Consider the following 21,158-nt stretch of genomic DNA (forward strand, 5'->3'; position numbering starts at 1 on the left):
GTCTCTGTCTCTTAGTGTTATCATTATCAAAGTAAATTGAGATTCCCGTGTGCAAGATGAAGAATACAATATTTCCATTTCTAACTCATGCTCCTTCTCACGGCAGCGACATAGTATAATCACAACACTGTCAAAACAAATCACATACTCAATGGATCATTTTAGTAAACCTCAAAGTTTTGTATCTGGGTTGTGAAAGCATTCTTGGACATGTATTCATGGCTTCCTAAAATATTACAAGAATGATGAATTTTTCATTCTTTAGCCCACATCCTCTCAAGAATCGCTGGTTTTTTTATCGTCTTCACACTTTTTTCTTCATTATCAAGAGTAAATGAATCATATTTTTTTCCAGGAAATACCTTACTGATTTATGGATTAATTAAAAATAATTATATTGTATCACAATGCAACTTCACAATTGTTTATTTGAGGAGCAATCAGAGAACTGCTAATAAATGTATTTGTCTAGTAACAAAACATGGATGATTGGGGTTAGAACCGCTATTTGTGTCTTCTTTCTCACCATTGATTTTATCGAAATATAAAGATTTTCAATATCAGACCATAAACCACTGCTAAGACAACACCGCGAAAGAACTATGGCAGAAATGGATGGCTCAGATCTGACATCCTCCATATTTTATGAATCCAGTCAAAGGTAATTAAGCTCTAAGTGTGTGAGGGAGAGAAAGATCGGCAGAGGAGAGAAGACCGGAAAGATGGGGAGTTTATCTGTGTCAATGGCCATTTGCTCACAACTGGCGCCACATCGGAGAGAAGGCCAGAGGCATGGTGCATCATGGGTAGATGAACACACACTGCATGGCGTTTTCACACACTGGGGCCGAAGGGGGACAGGGCAGGAGTTGGGGTGGGGCGTATAGCGAGTTTCCCTGACGAGTTTACCCTTCCATTTTACATGAGTCATTCAATCGCAGTCTGCACTCATTGTAGTAAAAGTTCACAGATCGAAAGCAAGAAAGACATAAAATTTCATGTCTTAACACTCAACCATTAGGTCACGTACCTGTTAACCTGGAGTTAGTATAAGGAGGCGAAAGGCTGTCATGTGATGAAATGTACTGAGATCCTTCTGCATAGCTCTGGATAAAAAAAAAGAAGAAAAAGAAAGGAGAGGGAGAGTTTAAACATGTTCACATTATCATTGTGTTTTAACAATTCATTGAATTTAAGAAGGACCGCATTCATTTAACAACATATCCTCCTGATTACCAGGAAAAAAAATGTTGTCCAATCACATTTATTTTATAATTCCCCAATCTATGTGAAGAAATTGGAATACTGCAAAACAAATTTGGTGTAATTGGAAAGCTCGGAATGTCCTTAAAAGAGCACAAATGGAGTCAATGCGATTGGATGCACTGGGTGGGAGATATTTAGGTTTATACATGTCCTCTACAGAGGACAAATTTGAACTACTGGTAGTCAGGAGGACCTTTTTACATTCTGGTTGAGATTTTTGAGGATGTTGGTAGGAAAAAAACAGGTTGAGATAAGGTATTTTTTGTATTTCATCCTACAGGTGCAAGATGGGCAGTCAAGGCCAGTGCCCTGAAATTCTCCCATACCAAACTCATCCAACCATTTCTACATGGCCCTTGCTATGTGTACTCAAGCACGGTAGGTTAGTGGAAAAAAAGTACCTTCCTCAAACAATTCCCAGAAGTTTTGATGGATACATGGAAGAGATTAGGCCTAATTCTTAATCATATAATTAGAAAAAGAGCCTTGTCTTACCAGTTGATATTAATCAGTAAACTAATTTGTTACCAAAATACACATTTTCAATTTCATTTGTAATGTGTGTAGTTTATTTAGTGTTGCAATTCTATATTCAACCAGTGAGTTAAGCATAAAGTGGTTGAATGACAAGAAACAAGACATTTCTTTTGTAATCATCACATATTTTTTGATTTACCTTCAAAGAACGACTTCCACCAGCCCATGATCCTGCACTTGTTCTCTCCTCCATATCTGTATCATGGTAAAAAAAAGGAAAAAATACACAATTTAAAAGAAATAATGAAAAACTGAATATTTCTTCTTCATATGAAATGGATAACACAAATGTAATTTTTTTTAGATTAGACTAGACTATATATTATAAGAGAGTATGTCTAATATTTCTGACATCCATAATTTGGATTTTGGGTGCTAATCAATACATCTCAATCAATTTTAGTCAAAGACTGTGGAAAATTACACTTGTATATGCCATGCACCATGTGTCCATTCTGTGTACAGACTAAGAGTGTAATCAACTACATCAGTGTAAATCATCATCTCTCCTTTCTCCATGTCATTAAACATTATTGATTATGATTGCAGAGCTTTTAATGTCTGTATGAAATGTAATGGACCTATAAGCCTCGCACAGACCACTAATCCCCACTGCATTGCAAAGGTCAGTCTCTTGACTATGAGGTCACAGGTTTGATTCCCTGCTATTAACAAATGATGCTATAGTGTACTTCTAGGCAAACAACCTTGAAAAACTATGATTTTCTACATATTTAACCTTTTTTTAAAACCGTTTCTGTGGTACTGTGGTCACTACGACTTTTAACCTTCATAAGTAGTGACTTTTTTGTCATTTAAAAAACTTAATTATAAGTAATATTATAGTTTTTGAATGACTAACCATTGTTGTATTTTTAAAATTATTTTTATACGACTAGCTAAATTAATTATTTAAAATTAAATTAAAAATACTACTACACTGCGGGTATCGGCTTGAGTAACAATATAAAGTATATTTATATTTTCATAGTATTTAACTTTGTTTAAACAAGGCAGACGGTATAAATGCTCATCAGTTCATCTGCATATAACCACATTTTTTAATACAGTCTATGAGCAAAATACATTTGACAAGCTTAAAGTATGGTGCGAGATGATTTGGAAGCTAAGGTGATGTTAAAGAGGATGGAGAGCTTTACAATTAATGATGTGGCAAGAGAGAGGATAGGAAAGAAGATTGAAGCAGAAGGAGGAGTGCAAAAGAGGTGGAAGAAATACAAGTTTAGTGTGCAGAAGTTAAAAGATGTGGAGGAGGAGGCGTCCATGTGTCCTGCACCTGATAAGGCTTCCGATTGAGGGCTATAAATTACACTAGCGAGAGGGAGAGGGGTGGGGGTGTGTGTGGTCGGGGTGGGGGGATATGGGGGTACACACGAATGGCAAAACACAAATGGAGATTTTTCCCAAAACCCTCTCTTTCCATCATTGACACACACACACACACACACGCACATCAGCACACACAAACACTGTAGGTGATCTATCATCAGTTAATGAACTTAGAGTGACAGACAGCTCCATGTCTCTCACAATGATCATATTAAGACCAGCTTGACACAAAACAGAGCCATATTAATGCCGTTAGCTGGTGTGTGTGCATGTGTGCTTGTACGTATGTGAGCAGATTCTGTGTTACTACTGAAGAACCACAAAAACTGGCCTTTACTACTAGTTGCTGAGCTGTGTCATTGCTAGGAAAAAATAAATACATAAAAAGGTATGTAAACATTCAAAATAATTGCTATGTAATAAAGTTGTGGGGTTGTAGTTGTTGAGGTTGGGAATTGGGTGAAAAATGTTTACCTTTTTTAAATAGCACTTCAATTTATGTTGACTGAGAGGGGGTGAATGACCATTCGATGAATGCCTTCTCCCATTAAAGATGAATTTGACATCTAATACCATTACATTAATTATAGCCAATGGGTTAACTTTAATTTAAGTGGACCTGTTCGTCATCTTTTTAAAACGATATTGATTGTTGGCACGATCATATCTATTGGGATACAAACTATCACTAAATTTATATACTGTCACGCCCTGAGTCTTACTATTTCTACCTCCCACCAGGGGTTCTATCAGATTTTGAAAAAAACATTGAAGCATTGCTGAATTAATAAGGATAAAAGAAACAATTTGATTGAGTTTATCGTGCAACAGAAGCTTCTTGTACTTTGACTGAACCCCATTCACATTATTATCTTGGGTTATCACATAGACTCGCTCTTGCACTAACACACAATAAGATGAGACACTAAGAATTAAGAGTCAGATTACGTCTTTGAATCTTTTTTTCCTTTAAAGCCGCTTAAACTGTCTGACACCCGCAATCCCACTCTAAGCGGGTGTGTGTGTTGGGTTATCGGGTGTGTGTATGTGTGGCAGGGGTTGCCCAACAAATAAAGTGACGTAATTCTTAGTTCAGAATGACGTCCGTCTACTTCATTGCCTACGCCAACATTATTCCCTACCAATTCATGTGGTCTCTAATTCTTCTCCTATTTCCATTCTCATTGTGCAAACATAGATGATAATCAGCATTTCATGTTATTCCTGATACAAATGTTATTTCAATGTCAATTGGTTGCATGTTTCAGGAAAAAAAAACAACTCTACAAGGGGCTTAGTAAAACATTTTAAGGTTCTCATATTGGAATATCTCAAACGGAATAGCACATCAAAGTAGAACCCAAAAAAAAACATGTCTGTGATTCATTTTGGAACCAAAAAGGTTTTTGGAAACAAAATATGTAATTAGAGAAGAATTTAAGAAGGAAGTTCAGGTTCATAAGGTTAATGACCAAAAACAGATTAACGGTTCTGTCTAATGCCCATTCATGGTGTTACTATGTCTATTGATTCTTTGCACACATACAACAGAGCACAACACCACACACACTGACACACTACACACAAACATCCCTGTAAATGTGTGCATACACATACACAAGGCCAGTGTTTCCTGTCATTAGGCAGCAGAACTGTTCTATAATTAGAACATCTGGACCCAAGTAAGTTTACTGCCAATGGCCTTAAACACAAACACACACACTCACATAACCTTACGAATTGTGGGTTTTATATGTATATGTATATGCCATTTCATGTTACTTGTTTTCTGACTTTTTTTTTTGGCTTGGGGAAAAAAAGCACATTAAAGCAGCAAAACAAACAACAGCTTGGAGAGCTAATGACACACTAAATGAATAGAGAGGGGGGCTTGTGAAGTAATAGAAGGAAGGAAAGAATTGCAAAGAGTGACAGGAAAAGTAGAGAAAAAGATTAGCAAGTTCAAACATGGCTTTCTTAGATCAGTAGAGTTTATTATTATATATATTTATTTTTTTAAACTCATAGCCTACAGATGCCTTTCCAAAAAGAGAGATTTACATTGATAATAGTAGGGCCGTTCCCTTTCTATATTTTTCCTCTCACTGCAGTGAACGGAGAATAAGAAACCCAGCCAATTCCTTTGACTACCCCCCCTCGTCTCTCTACACAAACCCATGTGAAGCCGAGCCAACTGTGGGTTAGATCTCTACACACCATTACCACCGGAGGAACAAAAGGAAATAAAAAAAGCAAAATTGTCACAGACTAAAAAGCATCACAGTTAGCAAACATGTAAAAGTAATAAGTGAGAAGAATGCACATGAAAGTACAGAGCCAGAATATTGCCTGGGAGAAAGTTTGAGGCCGCATAATAAACACATGATAACATTTGCATGATTAATATGTTCAGAAACAAACAGCTCCCAAAAGCAAGGATCAATTTTTTTTGCAATGGAAAATTAAAGGTCAAACACAATCTGTTAAATTAGAACAAAATCATCAAAATTGTTTGTAACAAGAACTAAATAGGAGAAGAGATGGATGTCTAACACTGTCAACGGCACTAAAAGATGAGCATTCACTTGAGAATGTTTGGACATAACATTAACAGCAACTTAATAGCTAATGTGAAAGAACTTAAAACATGCCAAATATTAGATGACCCCTCAGCTAATGGATCCTGATCTCACTTTGAATGGCTTATGGTTGATGTGTTTATCAGGTTTGTAAAACATCAACAGTATGTTTGGTATATTCCTGTGCAGAGTGATTAGTTAATACATTAATTAGTTATCTAATTAAGTGGCATCAAGAGACTGAAGTGCACAAAAGAGAGTTCTAGTGTCTTTGTCTCCTGGTAAGTTTTATTTGACAATTCAATTAAGGCTTCTTTCCCTCTTAGGAGTTTTTGTATATGTTGATTTTGTAAAACTCTATCTCACAGACACCTGCCAGCTTCAAGGTAGTGCAAACAGAAGGATAAGTAAAGGCTTAATCATACCACGAGAGAGCATGAGAGACATTTTCAAAATACTGGAGAAAGTCCAAGGGTTGGATGAGGAGTTGAGGTCTTTCAACAAGTGCACAGAAAGTATAAATCTCCAAACTGTTGGGCTGCATTAATCAAACTAAGAAAGCTGCACCTCGCCATCTGCTTTTAATTACCAGCGAACGAAAAAGAAAAAAAAACGTTATCGTATTTAAAAATGTTCCTGGTGAACCGACATTTTGTTAACGGATGGAAACCGCATACAATTTGGTTAAAAAATATGGTATATAGTAGACACATATTTTGGTTTGAATTGGACACTGTAAATAATGTTCTAATCACCAAGTGTGGTTATTCCTTATATTTTATTCTGCATCTCTCTTCAAATCAAAGATGCAACTCGTGTTTCAATTAAATCCATGATACAGTGCTACTGTGTTGCATGGCCCATTTCACAATCTGCTGCTACATCTACAACACGTCATGATGGTTGCACAAAAAAACAACAACAAAAAAACTAAGGTGTTTCCCACGAGTTTCACTTGGACAGATACACAAGTTTAAGACTCTGGCTTTCTAAATGTGGGGGCAAATTTTCCGCAGTAGGTCTGGCAGGATCAATAGGCCATTTCTGAAGGATGGATTCGATAAATGGCAATCCTCACACACATTCATTCTCATGCACCTGGAGAGTACAGGCAGTAATTCATTTAGTAGGTGACAGGGAAGTGAGAGTGGGGCGCAGGTGAATTCCATCAGCTTGAGCCCAAACTGCTAATAATAGATCACCGAAACCATCACAGCATTAACAGCCATTTACTGAGAAATCAGTCACACAGTCACTTGAAAAGAAAATATAGCTTCCTCCCGCTGAGAGCCTCGCTCTTGCCTACAGTATGTGCAAAGTGGCTAAAAAATGTTCTATATTGTAAATAAGGCAATAACAATATTGTGATACTTTGTATTAATTTTGTAGTTTATCGATATTCTCCTGTCAACAATTATTGTTTTAAAAGATGTCAATGTTGAAGGAACTAACAGGTTATTACCAACTTTTCCATTAGAGCAACATTTATCACTAAAAACTGTCAGCTCATTGGTTGCCATTGACAACATAAGATGTCCAATTCAAGACAATCCAATACAACACACTGCAATAAAATATTCTTTTTTTTCAGACTGATTTCTTGGCCCATGAATCTATAATATGTGTGGCGCTATATTGTGAAATGATTGTTATAGTGAGCAATTTATTGCAAAACCTATCATGGAGAGATGTACCATAAAATTATGCATTGATGTCGGAGCATTATTTGTAGTAATAACAAAGTATTTTCATTAACAAAGTCCTAGTCGAGAATGGTTTGATTTAGAGGATCACAGTTGGCATACATATTTATTCCATGTTTTGTCCCCTGATATAGTTGTTCCCGACAGCGATCGTTGTTATAGACTGGGAAGAGGTTCATCATCAGATATTACCACCTAGATGCCACCTTCTTTTCTGGAAACGAGGAGTGAGAAGTCGCTAACGAGTTAGCATGTCTGCATGGGTGCAAGGTTGTAGGAACCCACACACACTCAAAAATGTACACCCAGCCACAAGCGCAAATTGACAATCACTTACAAACAACCCTTTTGACACACGCAACAAAGGCCAAAATCATGCAAACTCACCCACACAAAGTTTGCACCACGACACACATAAAAAAATAGCAATAAACAAAAAGATGGTGCTTGCAGACATTCATTTCAATTTATTTTGACTGTATGTATTTATTTTCCCAACAAAAACAACGATGGCAACTTCAACTGTTGCTGTCAGATCACAATAATTCACTTGTGTATATATTTATAGAAAGATAACAGAAAACATCATACTTGTTGCCTTGACTCCTCAAATTCAAAAATCACGCTCAGACCTGTCATTCTTCACAAAACTCTTTAACCTCCTCATGTTGCAAATTCCTCCACGACAGACTAGAAACGAATTTCCTTTCACAAAAGAATCTCACAGAAAAAAAAGTCATCTTATTGAACATGCTGACAAATTCCGAATCCTTTCTTCTAAATCAGCACTTTATTTTAGCATACCTTAGATTTTATCAGCAAATTGCAAAATGTGCAATCTTTAATTGCAAAGAATAATAACAAAGAGACACCACAATTACCATAAGCATGCACCTTTAAAAGTGACGATGATATCCTGCTATAGATGGTTGCAAAATGTTTATACAGGTAGACAATGTTAAATTGACTTGAGAGCGAAACACAAATAACATGAATGAATCTTTCCACTGTACACTAAAATCTCCTCATGCAGGAAGCTCTTCATTTCTATAAAATGAAGAAGTGGGACCCTGGACTAATGTTTCCGCTTTATTGAAACCACTGCTCTACTAATAACCCTTTATGGCTATAATGTTGGTAGAGCATGGTCCAAATTGAAATTTGGATTGCTTTTTTTTCACCCACCCGCCGCAGACCTTCAAAATCAGGTGACTCTTATGGAAAGATATGTTATCTGACTCAGTTTAAATGCAATATACGTGCCCATCTCTAATTATTTTGCATGGTCTCGCTAGAAAAGTCGACATTTTCACAAGTAATCATCGATATGACAGATCGCATCCTGATGGGCCATGTATGCATCAAGAATGATGCGTCCTCAAGAGGTGCGTCCGCCGTACTCGATATAATCCTAGGTTGAGTCTTCACTCAGCTTCCCACCATGTTCAAGGTATCTTCTTACAACTCCTCCCCCATCACTCTTCCTTCCTTTTGTCCTCCTCTCCCTCTCTTCACCAAGCTTGCTGTCATCACCTCAAGAAGAGGAGGTTGCAGCTGGTGTAAACTCGAACGGGAAATAATGACCAGCACCTTGCCAACACAATCTTCAATACTTCTTGTTCACTTTGTGTATAAGCAACCAGCAAAAAAAGAAAAAAAAAGGTGACTGATCTCAGAACAAAGTTGTTCCTCATTTGCCCAGCAACTCCCTCAAAAAGCCACTAAGAGACCCTGCGGGACCAAGTGCAGCTTCACAAGTACTTTTGTTGTCAGTTGCTGTGTTTTTAAGTTAAATATACTGTACTCAAAATACAACACCCCACCATTGATTGTTACAATGCCATGATGAATGAATTGATAGTTAAATATTCAATAACAAGTCTAGAATTGCCTTTCTTTTAAACATATTTTAAACCAATGGGGGACAGAATTTGTCCATGACTTCCAAAGGCCTGTTTATAGTTTCAGATAATGAAGCAATCTGAGGAAATGTGTTTTTTGAAGGAAAGAAACATAGCAAGAAATGGCTGACACACTGTCTAAATAGTACATTTAAATTAGCTCAATCTTTTCTAATTTACTTTAGTTTGACACCTAAATACAAAGTGGTAGTGACAGTATATTCCCAAAGGAGAGACACACAACAAACTCTAAAAACATCAGCCTGACACATTGGTCTGTTTGACTCAAGCGAGAGGAAACTGTTCAGCTGAGTGAGAATGCAGCTTGTTAAGGAAACAGACCTGTAAACATTTGCTACCATTTTTTTTTTTGCCATTGGGCCAATTTGCGTTGTGTCACAGTTCACCTTAAGGTCATTTTTTCACAGCCATTCACACACTGACATTACTACATGGTCATTGAGTAGCACTAAACCCAATGCTACCTTCACAAAAGTGAGTCAGGACCATCAAGACATAATGCATGACCGGTTTTAGTAATGGAGACAACTGTAAATCAAAAAATAACTTTGCTCTAATGTTAGATGTGGATACTTTTATCTGAATTTAACTCTCAAAACTATTGATGTAAGTCTTTTCTATTTGGGCACATGTCTTGACTTATATAGCCTCTCCAAGCATCAATCATAATAGTAGGAATGGTAAATTGCACTCACATACACACAAATAAAATCCTCTAGCGGTTTCAGTGACCAGATGTCAAAAGGGTAGAGCGTGTCACTTGACTAAGAACAGGCATCACAGTTGTGTGGGATTCTGTGTATTGAGTCAAAAGCTGCAGCACTCTATAACTTCAATTATTAAGAAGAAAAAAAAACTTGCTGGCACACACTAAAGTGGAGGCTTCCCTTTGAAAACCACAATACATGTCAGGGCATGCAGTAAGTTGGGATCCACTCCTCTGTCTGAACACACTAAGATGTGTGTGTATGAGGGTGATCTTGGCCAAAACAACACTTTTGAACAGATAATTTAAAAAATGTATATGCGGCGTGCACATAATTTACTGTTAAGTTACTCAAACATAAAATTGTGGCATAAATATCATAATATGCATACTCCATGCATTCACAGCAGCCAATACTACTGTTAAAAGACATAGCAAGGAAACCATATGGATGGGAAATCTCTAACATGGCAAACCACATTTTCTTGGGGCATTTTCCCAATGTATCAAAAAGCAAATCAATACAGTCTTCAGTTATGAAACACTAAATACTTAAATCACTTAGCGGTGAAGCACAAGGTGACTGCAGTACACGTGCTGGACCACCAACTCAACTGTAAGAGATCATTCAACTGAAAAAGCAGCTTTTAAGAGGATTCCATGCCTTACAGTGAGTCTTAGTTTGTGTTCAGTTGAGTTACAGCTGTCCCATTTCCAACCCATGTCATAAATATGGCAATATAACACAGCTGCCGATCTGATCACTCAGAATCAGGCAAGTGCCATTTGGATGGAGACCGAAAAAGTGTCATTCAAGAACTGTGGCAAGGAGAGAATAGCAAATCACAGCGACATCTGCCAGTAATTAACCATAAAAATATAGTAATTGTCACGCAGAGTCAGTGATACAGGTTGTTAACCAGAACAAAACCTCTGCTAGGTTTATAATTCTATGATTATTAAATTAATTGAAAAACTATATAGTTATCCACCTACTTCTAGAGGTCATGCATTAATGCATGAGTATTATAATCAAGCAATGAAGTATGAAAAAATAGCAAACGCCTCAATGTCAATGTTCTCAAATGTCCACATTACCTCATTCAAGCATTTAAACTTTAAGTAAAGGACCCAAAAGGTGTGTCATACCATACTGCATTTTTTTAGGAGATAAATTTGATTTTTCCACTCATTATACATATAAAGACCTATGTTCTTAATACATGCGCAGAGAGGTACAATACAAAAATGTAATTTACCTAAATTAAAAAATGCCATATTCTCGTCATTATTTGTAAATGTTATCCGAAGATATGATAAAAAAAAAAGACAGTCAAAGATATATACACGTTCATCTCATTTCCCAAAGAAACACTAGAATGATTCTCTCTTATGATTCCAATTGATAGCTTTCAGATTGTTCAGGGTACTGTCAATATTCCAGACAATAGCATCATAAGAATAAGAGGTAATATAAAACACAATCATACCATCCCTTATATATTTAGAAAGGGGAAAAAAATAATAGATATTTTTGTATTTAGGCTAGTCTTTTCCATTCCGTACACAGCAAGGCTATGAATCTCATCGCTTCCATCAGCAGCTTTAAAATTCTTCTGGTGAATAAGAATGAATCCCAAAGTGTAAGGAAACGTGCAAGCAGTCATGCCACATTTATTACCAAAACAGATGGTGCTATCCTGGTACCATTCTGCGGGTCAAACAAAATCCACACTGCAGAAAATTCTACTGACGGTAAGGTTTTCGAACATCAAACAGGCCAACAAACCGAAAACATTACATGTCAGGTAAAATGGGCACCAACTCATCCATAACCCTAATAAAGACAAGCCTTGGCTGGCTAAATGAGATGAAAGTCTTTCAGTAGCAAACATGCTGAACTCAATGTTTACCACTAAATCCATCTAGATAATCACTGGCATTCCATATACTATACCACCAAATTTATAAAACACAAACATGCATTTAAAAAAATAGCAAGCTCCGCTATATCCATATTCTTTCCCACTTGAATACTTAACACTACACACAGGCATGCAGAGCTCCAAATTAGAAAGAGCTGTGTAAATGTGTAGCAGGGCTGGGTCTCGGGTCTGTGAGTCTGGGCCACGGTAGGGACGGAGAACAGTCACTACTTGTTTTATTGCCTCATGATGAACACCTGCAACGACTGAGGGGGAGGAGGGGGAAAAAAGGTCGAGGGCAGACAAAAGGCTCACATCTGTGTGTGTGAGTGAGGTACTATGGGAATGTCTACGAGTGTGTGTGTGTGTAGGTCTCAGGTTACATTCTTCTGGACAGGCTGCCAAATGAGACCGTCTGTGCACATGCTGCTCAAAGCCTCCAACATACACACTCCTTCATAAAGGTTGCACCTTTGTTAGTAAATATCCTACGCTAGTAACTGTGTCAAATTTTTCACGCAAAATTGAGATGATATGAATTTATTTTTCAGTTTCAAATGGGAAAATAGTGTCGCAAAATTACGTTATGGCTAATTTTACTTTCCAGGCAATGTTTTTCCACAATTTAAAAGGATTCCCGGTTCTTAAAATATTTGGGATATGATGTCATTGCGTATATGGCCCAAGTACTGACTGATGACAGCTGTGCAAGTGATGAGAGTAGTCGAATATTATTAAGTGACTTTAAGTGCAGTAGTTATGTCAGGATTTCAATTGGGCAATTGATACGTTCTTTTTGTACATCAGCATGCTTAAAATATGCAGTGACTACAAATATACTTTTACGCATGTTTTACATAAAATAGACTAACAAAAACATGCACCCCAGTAAAGTGCTTAATGTATTTCAATATTAAAATTAGTTCTTACTACAAAAATACTTGTGGCTTTGTATCTATTTATTTATATTGTATCTTGAATTCGTACAGCAGTCTAAATCCACAAACATTTAGGTAATCAGGGAGACAACAATGTAATGGAGGTGACAAGAAAGAACACTTCTCCACACTTTATTATGACTGATGTCCTAACTGGAAAGCATTCTTTCATCTTATCTTGTTTCCTATGCGAGTGGATGAGAGCAAATTCCTTTCAACGTGCATCTGAATCTTGAAAAGTTAGTTCTTTCATCTTATAGGGCCAACCTTGTTTCCTATGTGAGCGCAAATTCCTTTCAACATAGAACTGAACTTTGAAAATCTATTATTGTGAAACAGTAAATCTTAAGAACTTAATGTGACAGTCATCAATCAAATACAGTATAACTAAGTCTAAGGAGAAAAAAAAGAAAAAAAGTCAAAGGGTGTTTTCCAGATGTTTTGGTTGGCTGAACTGATCTCTGGTTCATGAAACCCCTTGGTGTGGCTTGTTTGGGTAGGTGTCAACACAGCATTTCAACTTGGGTACAACCTTCTTAAAGAAGTGGTCTTGAGGTCCAGAGATTATTTGTTTGTTATGCTATGTGACTTGGCCTCAGTCCAACCAAATATGCAAAAGTTCAGTACTTAGACACACATAGGACATTGAATTAATAGCAACTAGAATTTTATGGTGAGCTTAGATGTTGGGCCTTTCATCTGAGCATTTTCTCCCTGCTCATGCAATGGAATTAAGAATGAAATAACCTGAATAAATAGGGGTATTCACATGAATATTCAGACATTCTGTATCTGAATAGGGAATACATACTAATCTAAAATATAGGAGGTATCTCATTAAGGTCATGGGTGGTGCTTGAGCCTATCCTATGGCAATTTAGAGTGCACAATCAGCCTACATGCATGTTTTTGGAATGTGGGAGGAAACCAGTGTACCCAGGGGAAAGCCACACAGGCCTGGGGAGAACATGCAAACTCCACACAGGTGGACATGACCTGGATTTGAACCCAGGAAACAAGAGCTGTGAGGTCGACGTGCTAACCACTCGAGCCCACATATAGGAACTAGCCAGGGCAAATTATAATTCATTGGCTGACAACTCAACCTAGGAAATATCACCTGCAAACGCAATAAAACATTTCTCTCACAAAGACCATTATATCATTTGACATTACAAACTAAGGTGGCATGCAGGTGTGCTTGGAAATTCAGACACAAGGTGTCAGACACAACTAACTGATTAGTACTACTATATTCCCATATGGTTAACATTGTATGTCCTAACATAATGTTGCAATTTAATATAGCATAGCAGAATTGCATAAGACATTTTATTTGTGATTACCAGATGTAGATGTTGGATTCTTTTGAGGGGTTATTTTTTAGTTGAAAGTTTCATTGTTGTAAATGTTTAAGACCTACACCTCTGCCTTTTAGTAATACACCAGCAGGGAACGAACTTCATTAAGCTGCATTCATTGGATAATTGGTTCTTCAAATGGCTGCAAGCTGCCAAATGATGGCCAGCCAACAGACAGCAAGCAATAAAAAAAGGAGAAAAAAATGAAAGCCCAGAATAATACTGAAAATGAAATAACCCCCTTTAAAAAAAGTACTCTCAACCAAAAGCAGAAACACAAGTAAAGGTTTCAACCGTTCTTAACAAGTTACAGACTATACTTTTCTCACTAGAAGTAAATGGTTTAAGCTTTACGTGATGTAGAGAATGAGCGACAAATGTTTATAGTGAGGTGTTTTTGCTATTCAGAGCCGTGAGAGAAAGAAATGTAGTACGAAGATCAATGCGTCTCCCCCAAAACACACAGATGTTCAGAAACTACGAAGAAGGAAATCTTCAAGATATTATGAGCACACGCACTCACAAACCAGAGTTATGATACAAAAAATTATTTGAACAACTATAGAAACACCATGTATTTTCTTCTTCCCGTTTGTTGACTTCATATTAAATACAAAACCATTAATAATCCAAATGAACACTCCCAAATACAGAGAATGCGGATTAAAGATCTGGTCACCAATGACCGATAACACAACAGGCAGAATCAAATAAAATGTATAGATCTTTAATTTTATGCTTCTTTTCTCTCTCTCACACACAAACACACACACACACACACGTGCACAACCACACGATGTCTGGCCCATCACAGGACCAGATGGCAGTAGGGGTGTTCCAGACAATTTACAATCCTTGTGAGTGTGCATGTATGTCAATGAGTGAGTGAGTGAGTGAGTGAGTGAGTGAGTGAGTGAGCATGTATTTCAGTCAGGGAGTGAGCGAATGAATCCAACCAATCCCATCACCCCTTCAAATACACACACACACACACACACACACACACACACACACACACAGAGGGAATTGGCACTGCCCACATTGGCGCCATCGCTGCCAAAGCTCAAGACTGAAATAAAAGCTGGGACAAACCATTGTGCAGTTTTCCTACTCTATCCCACCTCTCACTCTGAACTACATGGTTTCATCTGTTCGTCTCTAGTGTGAAGGTTCACTGTGTCTCTGGCAAGACCGCGTACATCACATTATTACATTAAAAATACTCATTGAATACATTCTCTATGCAGAACACACTCCTAAATAAGAATATGTACTTTGTGACTGATGAAATGTTTTAGTTTTAATACCATATATATGTATAGCATGTTCACATCAATATGTTTCAAATCAAAGTAGGCTAATAGTCCCTTTTTTGTTCATCTTGGGTCGTTTTTCTCCACTTTGTCTTGTTTTTGTAATCACTATTCTAAACTAAAGTACACGTATATCACGCTGGAAAACATTCAGCTCTAAGGTCAATGACTAGAAGAGTTCATAGATCAAGAAGGAAGTGCAGAATAATAAGTGCAGGAAGAAACTGATGATGTTAATGCCTGGAAGGAAATGTTAAGTAAAAATGAATAAAAACAAAAACATCACATGATTACAGGATGTTTGCAACAGAGAATTCTTCCAAAATGTGTTTCTAAATTTAGAGACAAAACAAAACTTGCCTGCAGAAATTGCCAACATTGGAAGGAAAAGTCGGCAACAGTTTACAAAAGCAAAAGAAAAGAAGAGTTTCTAACATTGTCAAATATGCAATCGTAACCCACAGACATACACAGCCATAAAACTTTGCACCCAATTAGACAAAGGGTCAAGCTGAGTACTACAATAATTGCAAGCATAGTGGTTTGATTTAGCCTGTCTCTTTCATTTCTAAGGCCTGGTCGATTCACTACAGTCACTCCAACTCTCACTATAGTTGTTTATAATGAACAAGTGAAAAACATACACTGCTGATGTCAGATTGGCCGAAGTGCTAGGATGATAAATAACGTTTACTGGTGGCATGGGGTGCTGAAGCTACGAAATTTGGCTGACTAAACGGTACTGATGGGAGCATTTAGTTCTTGCTGAGGAGGCCCAAATTCTATAAAAAAAAATACACAACTAAATCAGTGCTGATGTCCATCGAGGAAACCCCACAAAACTGTCCAGATTACTAAATTTAATACAGCTATTGACAACAATTGGTGGTAATAATACTAATGAAGATAAACACATTCTCACAAAACCAATTGCCTCCCCATATGAGAGTGTAACAGTGAAAACTATGAATATTTGTATGAAACAGATAGCTATACTTTGCTCACACACATATACACACACAAAATCAAATTCATTTCCCTACCAGAAAGTGGAAGAATTAAATGTGAAGTATGTTACACATCAGCAAGACAAATTTACGCCAAATTGTATGGGCATCTATACACTCAATTTCTGTGCCTGTCTGCATCTCTAATAACGCTCTACAGTTAATGAAGGACTCGCGTATAAATCCGACAGATTACCTGCTGCAGGTGTCCAACAGATGCCTCTAAAATGGGCACTTGTGACTTCAGGAAAAAAAACTGATGAAGACCAGCAATTAAACACTGACAGTATTTCTGACAGGAGACATTTAGTCTTCCTATTACAAAGCGTATAAAGACTCAAATTCGGACGCTTGACAAATAGAGTATAGGATAGGACACATAAAAGTGACAGTTGAGTCTGATCTAAGTGAGTCACAGACAAAAATGAACTAATATGAACCTCTTCAAAACTAAATCCAACCCAACTAGTATTGGCTCTGCCTTTGGGGAAAACATATGGAGCGCCGACTCGGTAGTAAGTCGGCTTGCCGAAGCAATAGCTACGTCAATCTCCAGAGCTTTGCCCCCCAAAAAATCCTTGCCGCCAAGTTCTAACAGACGCGAACATGGAAATCATTGCCATTATTAGCAATGTCGTTATTAGCAGTGTCATTATTAGCGTTTGAAAAGCAAATGGAGCTCATAATATTTGTCATTATAGCTAAAAACGCCTATTAATTCTTAATCCGTACCTCAATTAAGAGCATGGCTGGGTGTTTTTGCCAGGAAACAAGAAAATTCTAAAGCCTCAGAGGCAGAGAGAGAGAAGGTAGGAGGGTAGGGTATTGAGCAAATGGCTTCTGCTCACTACCTCTATTCTGAAAGCTATCATGCAGGATGAGTTTGAGTGGCGGGTGGAACGGAGGCTGATTTGACTCAATAGAGACAAGAGGGTGGCGGTGGGGGCGTTGTGCACCACGCTGAAACGCATTATCTGTCTCAGTACAAGTGTATCAAATCAAACGTGAGGGGAGATATTATTAAAGCAACCTTTTTATTCCTCTCATCTGTAACCTGTGACTGAATAAGCTATACCAATTAGAGGAACAAAAATCCAGCATGCCAACGGTTGGATCTGCAGGTGCCCAAATTTCTTTGCATAAGCATGGAGCAAACCCTGCTGTAGGGGATGAATTAAAATTCTTTTTTTTTTAAGAAATAGTTCTCAAACCATTGACAGAAACGCATAACTACCAATTAATTAATTCATTCTTCCTTGAATGGACTTCTTATCATGCTCAGAGTCAAAGGTGAAGTGGAATCTATGGTCAAGAGTACATCTTAGTATGTGAACAAGGAAAAAATGACCTAATGACAAATTAGGGCTTTATGAACTTAAAATTACATTCAATGTTGTAGAAAAGTGAAGACCACAGTCACACAGGCACATCCTTGATTCTACAAACTTCACTACCCACACTGCCTCAGCAGGGACAATACTGAAAAAAGGCTTGAATACATCCTCAAATTTTTGTATAGTTCTATAATACTTCATCTTTCAATATTAGGGCTCTGCAGCCTTGCTTTCTTTTATTCATGATTTACTTTATTTCATGATGAGTCCAATCTTCATCTTTACTCATGCTTGGTACCAATATTTCATCGACAGAAACATTAACGCAAAATGTATATGCAGTTTTGTAAAATTACTAATCCCTTATCCACATCCATCAATTCAATACACACACACACACACACACACACACACTTTAGTCCCCGTTCCAACACCGTTGACAAGGAAACAAACAGCACATCTGAGGGGTTAGAACGGAGTAGGGGGCGAGGGAGGTAGGGGGGCACACACCAAAAGCAGCCAAGACCTGAAATAGATGAGTGGCGGTGGCGACAAGCACAGTGGAGCTGCTTTCTGAACGGCTTCATCCAGGAGGAGATTAGAAACACACACACAGTTTGATGTGTGCATTATCTTTCCAGGGATGATCCCAAAATAAACAACAACGAGGCAAAATCTCCCAATAATTAAAACAGTTAATCCACTTCCTGCTTACTGATGACCGTGAGCTGAAGATGTCATGTGGCTCTGTTGCGCTGTTTTTGTTTCTATGCTTTAGTGTTTAAAGGTGAATTGATTTCCCAAAATATGTGGATTTTGCATCCATGAAGCTGTCAGAAAACCAAACAAATATTTATAGTTTAGGAGGACATGGTAATTGGCTTTTTTAAACTCATTTGATCATGAACGGGCCAATTTTTGACATTCCCTTTTGTCTATTTTGCTCTATAGGGTTTGTATTCAGGTGTGATGTGTATATTTTCTTCCCATTTGGTTGGTTTTGGATGCATATCATATCAAATAATTATAAGAATAAATTAATAGAGAGGAATTTTTCAGTAGTAATGAAAAAGACATACTCTAAAATCTATATAATTGTCTGTATAAATAGTTTCAACCCTAATTAAGTCACAAATGACTCAATTTGCTTTAATAATTTAAAACTCATCTTTCAACATTGTCTTTAAAACTAAAGAGTTTAGAGATTTAATTGAAAAGAAAGGAGGGCAAGGATGCTGATGTGTATGTCATCTTGGTGACCTTTAAAGAGCAACTATCAAGAAATTATGAGACATGTCATTTGTCAGCCAGGGTTTTACTAAGAGCCAATCAGCAGCACAAAAACCAGTGGTAAAAACTCTGAAACCTTGACTAAAATTCTTACTTTTTACTTTGTTTCAATCCCAGTTATTTGAAAATTAGACCAAGGATGAGCGGTAGGAGGGCAGATGGGGGATTCTGTTGACGCAATATCGTATAGTTTGGGAAATAAAGCGAAATATAGCTCAAATGCCACCTGTCAAGATGAAAGATTTTTCAGGATTTCGCTCGCATAATGAATCTCATTTTCTCTTATAAAAATAGGAAACACATAAATTGAGGTGGTCATATCACAAAGGCCAACTGTATATCAGTATTGCTTATTTAGTGCAAAAAATAAACTGATAGCCATGAAGAAAACAACAAAAAAAACATATCTTTGTCAGCAACTCAGTAAGAATAAGCTCCACAAAAACAAATGAGCAAGGATCACTATAGTGAAGCCATCTTTAACAGTATATATAAAACTACATTTAAAAAATTTGGACCCAAGTCATGACTGGTGAGCAGAACTAAAGATACATTGTGAGGACGGGTTCAGTGTCAGCATGTCCGAGCCTCTGCCCTCATCCTTTCCTTTTGGAAACTGCTGCTCTCATGGCTGTGTGGGTCTATAGAGTTCTAATTAGCTGCATTCACAAACAGCGCTGGGCTCATCAAAATGCCGAGGCCTGCAGAAAGCCACAGCAGGGGTGAGCAGAATGTGTGTGTGTGAAAAATCTTGTACATGTGGGTGGAAAAATGTGATTTTCTGTGTTAGTTTCAAGTTTATGTGACAGTGTGCTTGCTTTTTTTTGTGCATGGAGCTATTCAGAATAAAAAGATATACGTTGAAGAAGCAAAGTAAGGTAAACAGATGCTGAAAATTCAACCAAAACTGTCCACCTTCCCCCAAACTCATAACATTTGTTGTCTTGCTACACATTTGCATGCACGGCACGGGAGCAAACCACACCACGGCACACAAACAAGCAGTAAACAAAAAAAAGGACGTCTGCAGCGTGCTGTTTTTAGGAAAAACAACAAAATGGCTCATGAACATGAACAGGATCAACAGAAATGACCTCTGAGTTTCTCAGAGGAAAAAAAAAGATAAGAAAAAACAAAACATCAGCAGAGAAGATTTGAACCAAGCTGATCGCAGGTTTGCCATGCCTCAATATGGCGCAAGATATACAATAATTATGCTACAATGTGCTCGTTAGGTAGGTTTACGCAACAAGGTCGCACAGAATTTAGCATTGAACTGCTACTTCTACCTGAATATGAGAAGCCACTATACACTGACATCCCAAATAAAAATCCCAAAGTGCCCTTGAGTACAACGCTTAACCTCAAAATGCAAGTGAAGCCTCTGACATCAGTTTTTATTATGCCACAAATCCAATCAAGGGCTGCCTTTCTAAAGCCAAGTAGAACCCAAATTAGAGGTTGTACACATGACTGGAAAAATGAACTGCTTAAAATAAGATAAATATATGGTAAACAGTAGCAAATTGGTATTAGTTTGGCTACATTATGAATAACTGGAGTAAAAGTATGCTGTGGTTGGTGCTATGTTCATTGTCTACCACTGTGAATAATCAAGTGTTCTCAGTGTGAACTCTGAATCACTTGCACAGACAAGTACTACTATAAAAATTCTAAACGCTATCATGTATCTGACTGACCTGCTACGCAATGACAAAATGCATGAATGAAAAATAGGACGTAACTCACTCACTCTCCCACTTGCTAAAAGGCAAAATAGGATTAAGTGAATAAATTACACACCAGAATTGCTGAGATTATCTCAAAAATGTCAATCACGCCAGGACGTTTATTGACAAACCTGCCAAATTACAATCACACTTAAAGCCAAAACACTGTTTAATCTTACAAACAAACTGTAAAATTT

The 21,158-nt window shown here is 37.4% G+C and overlaps 1 protein-coding gene across 4 annotated transcripts in view; it reads right to left on the reverse strand.

Moving 5' to 3' along the window:
* Window positions 1-21,158, reverse strand: part of tcf4 (transcription factor 4) — a 99,946-nt gene that overhangs the window by 73,785 nt on the left and 5,003 nt on the right. For all 4 annotated transcript variants that reach the window (XM_077736850.1, XM_077736849.1, XM_077736848.1 and 1 more), the window contains 2 exons: window positions 1,943-1,998; window positions 1,031-1,106 (listed from right to left, as the gene is read on the reverse strand). In XM_077736850.1, the coding sequence (XP_077592976.1) occupies window positions 1,031-1,106; window positions 1,943-1,998 (132 nt within the window). The remainder of the gene's footprint in view (window positions 1-1,030; window positions 1,107-1,942; window positions 1,999-21,158) is intronic.

The sequence above is a fragment of the Stigmatopora nigra genome, chromosome 17 (assembly GCF_051989575.1).
Source record: "Stigmatopora nigra isolate UIUO_SnigA chromosome 17, RoL_Snig_1.1, whole genome shotgun sequence".
NCBI classification, from domain to species: domain Eukaryota; kingdom Metazoa; phylum Chordata; class Actinopteri; order Syngnathiformes; family Syngnathidae; genus Stigmatopora; species Stigmatopora nigra.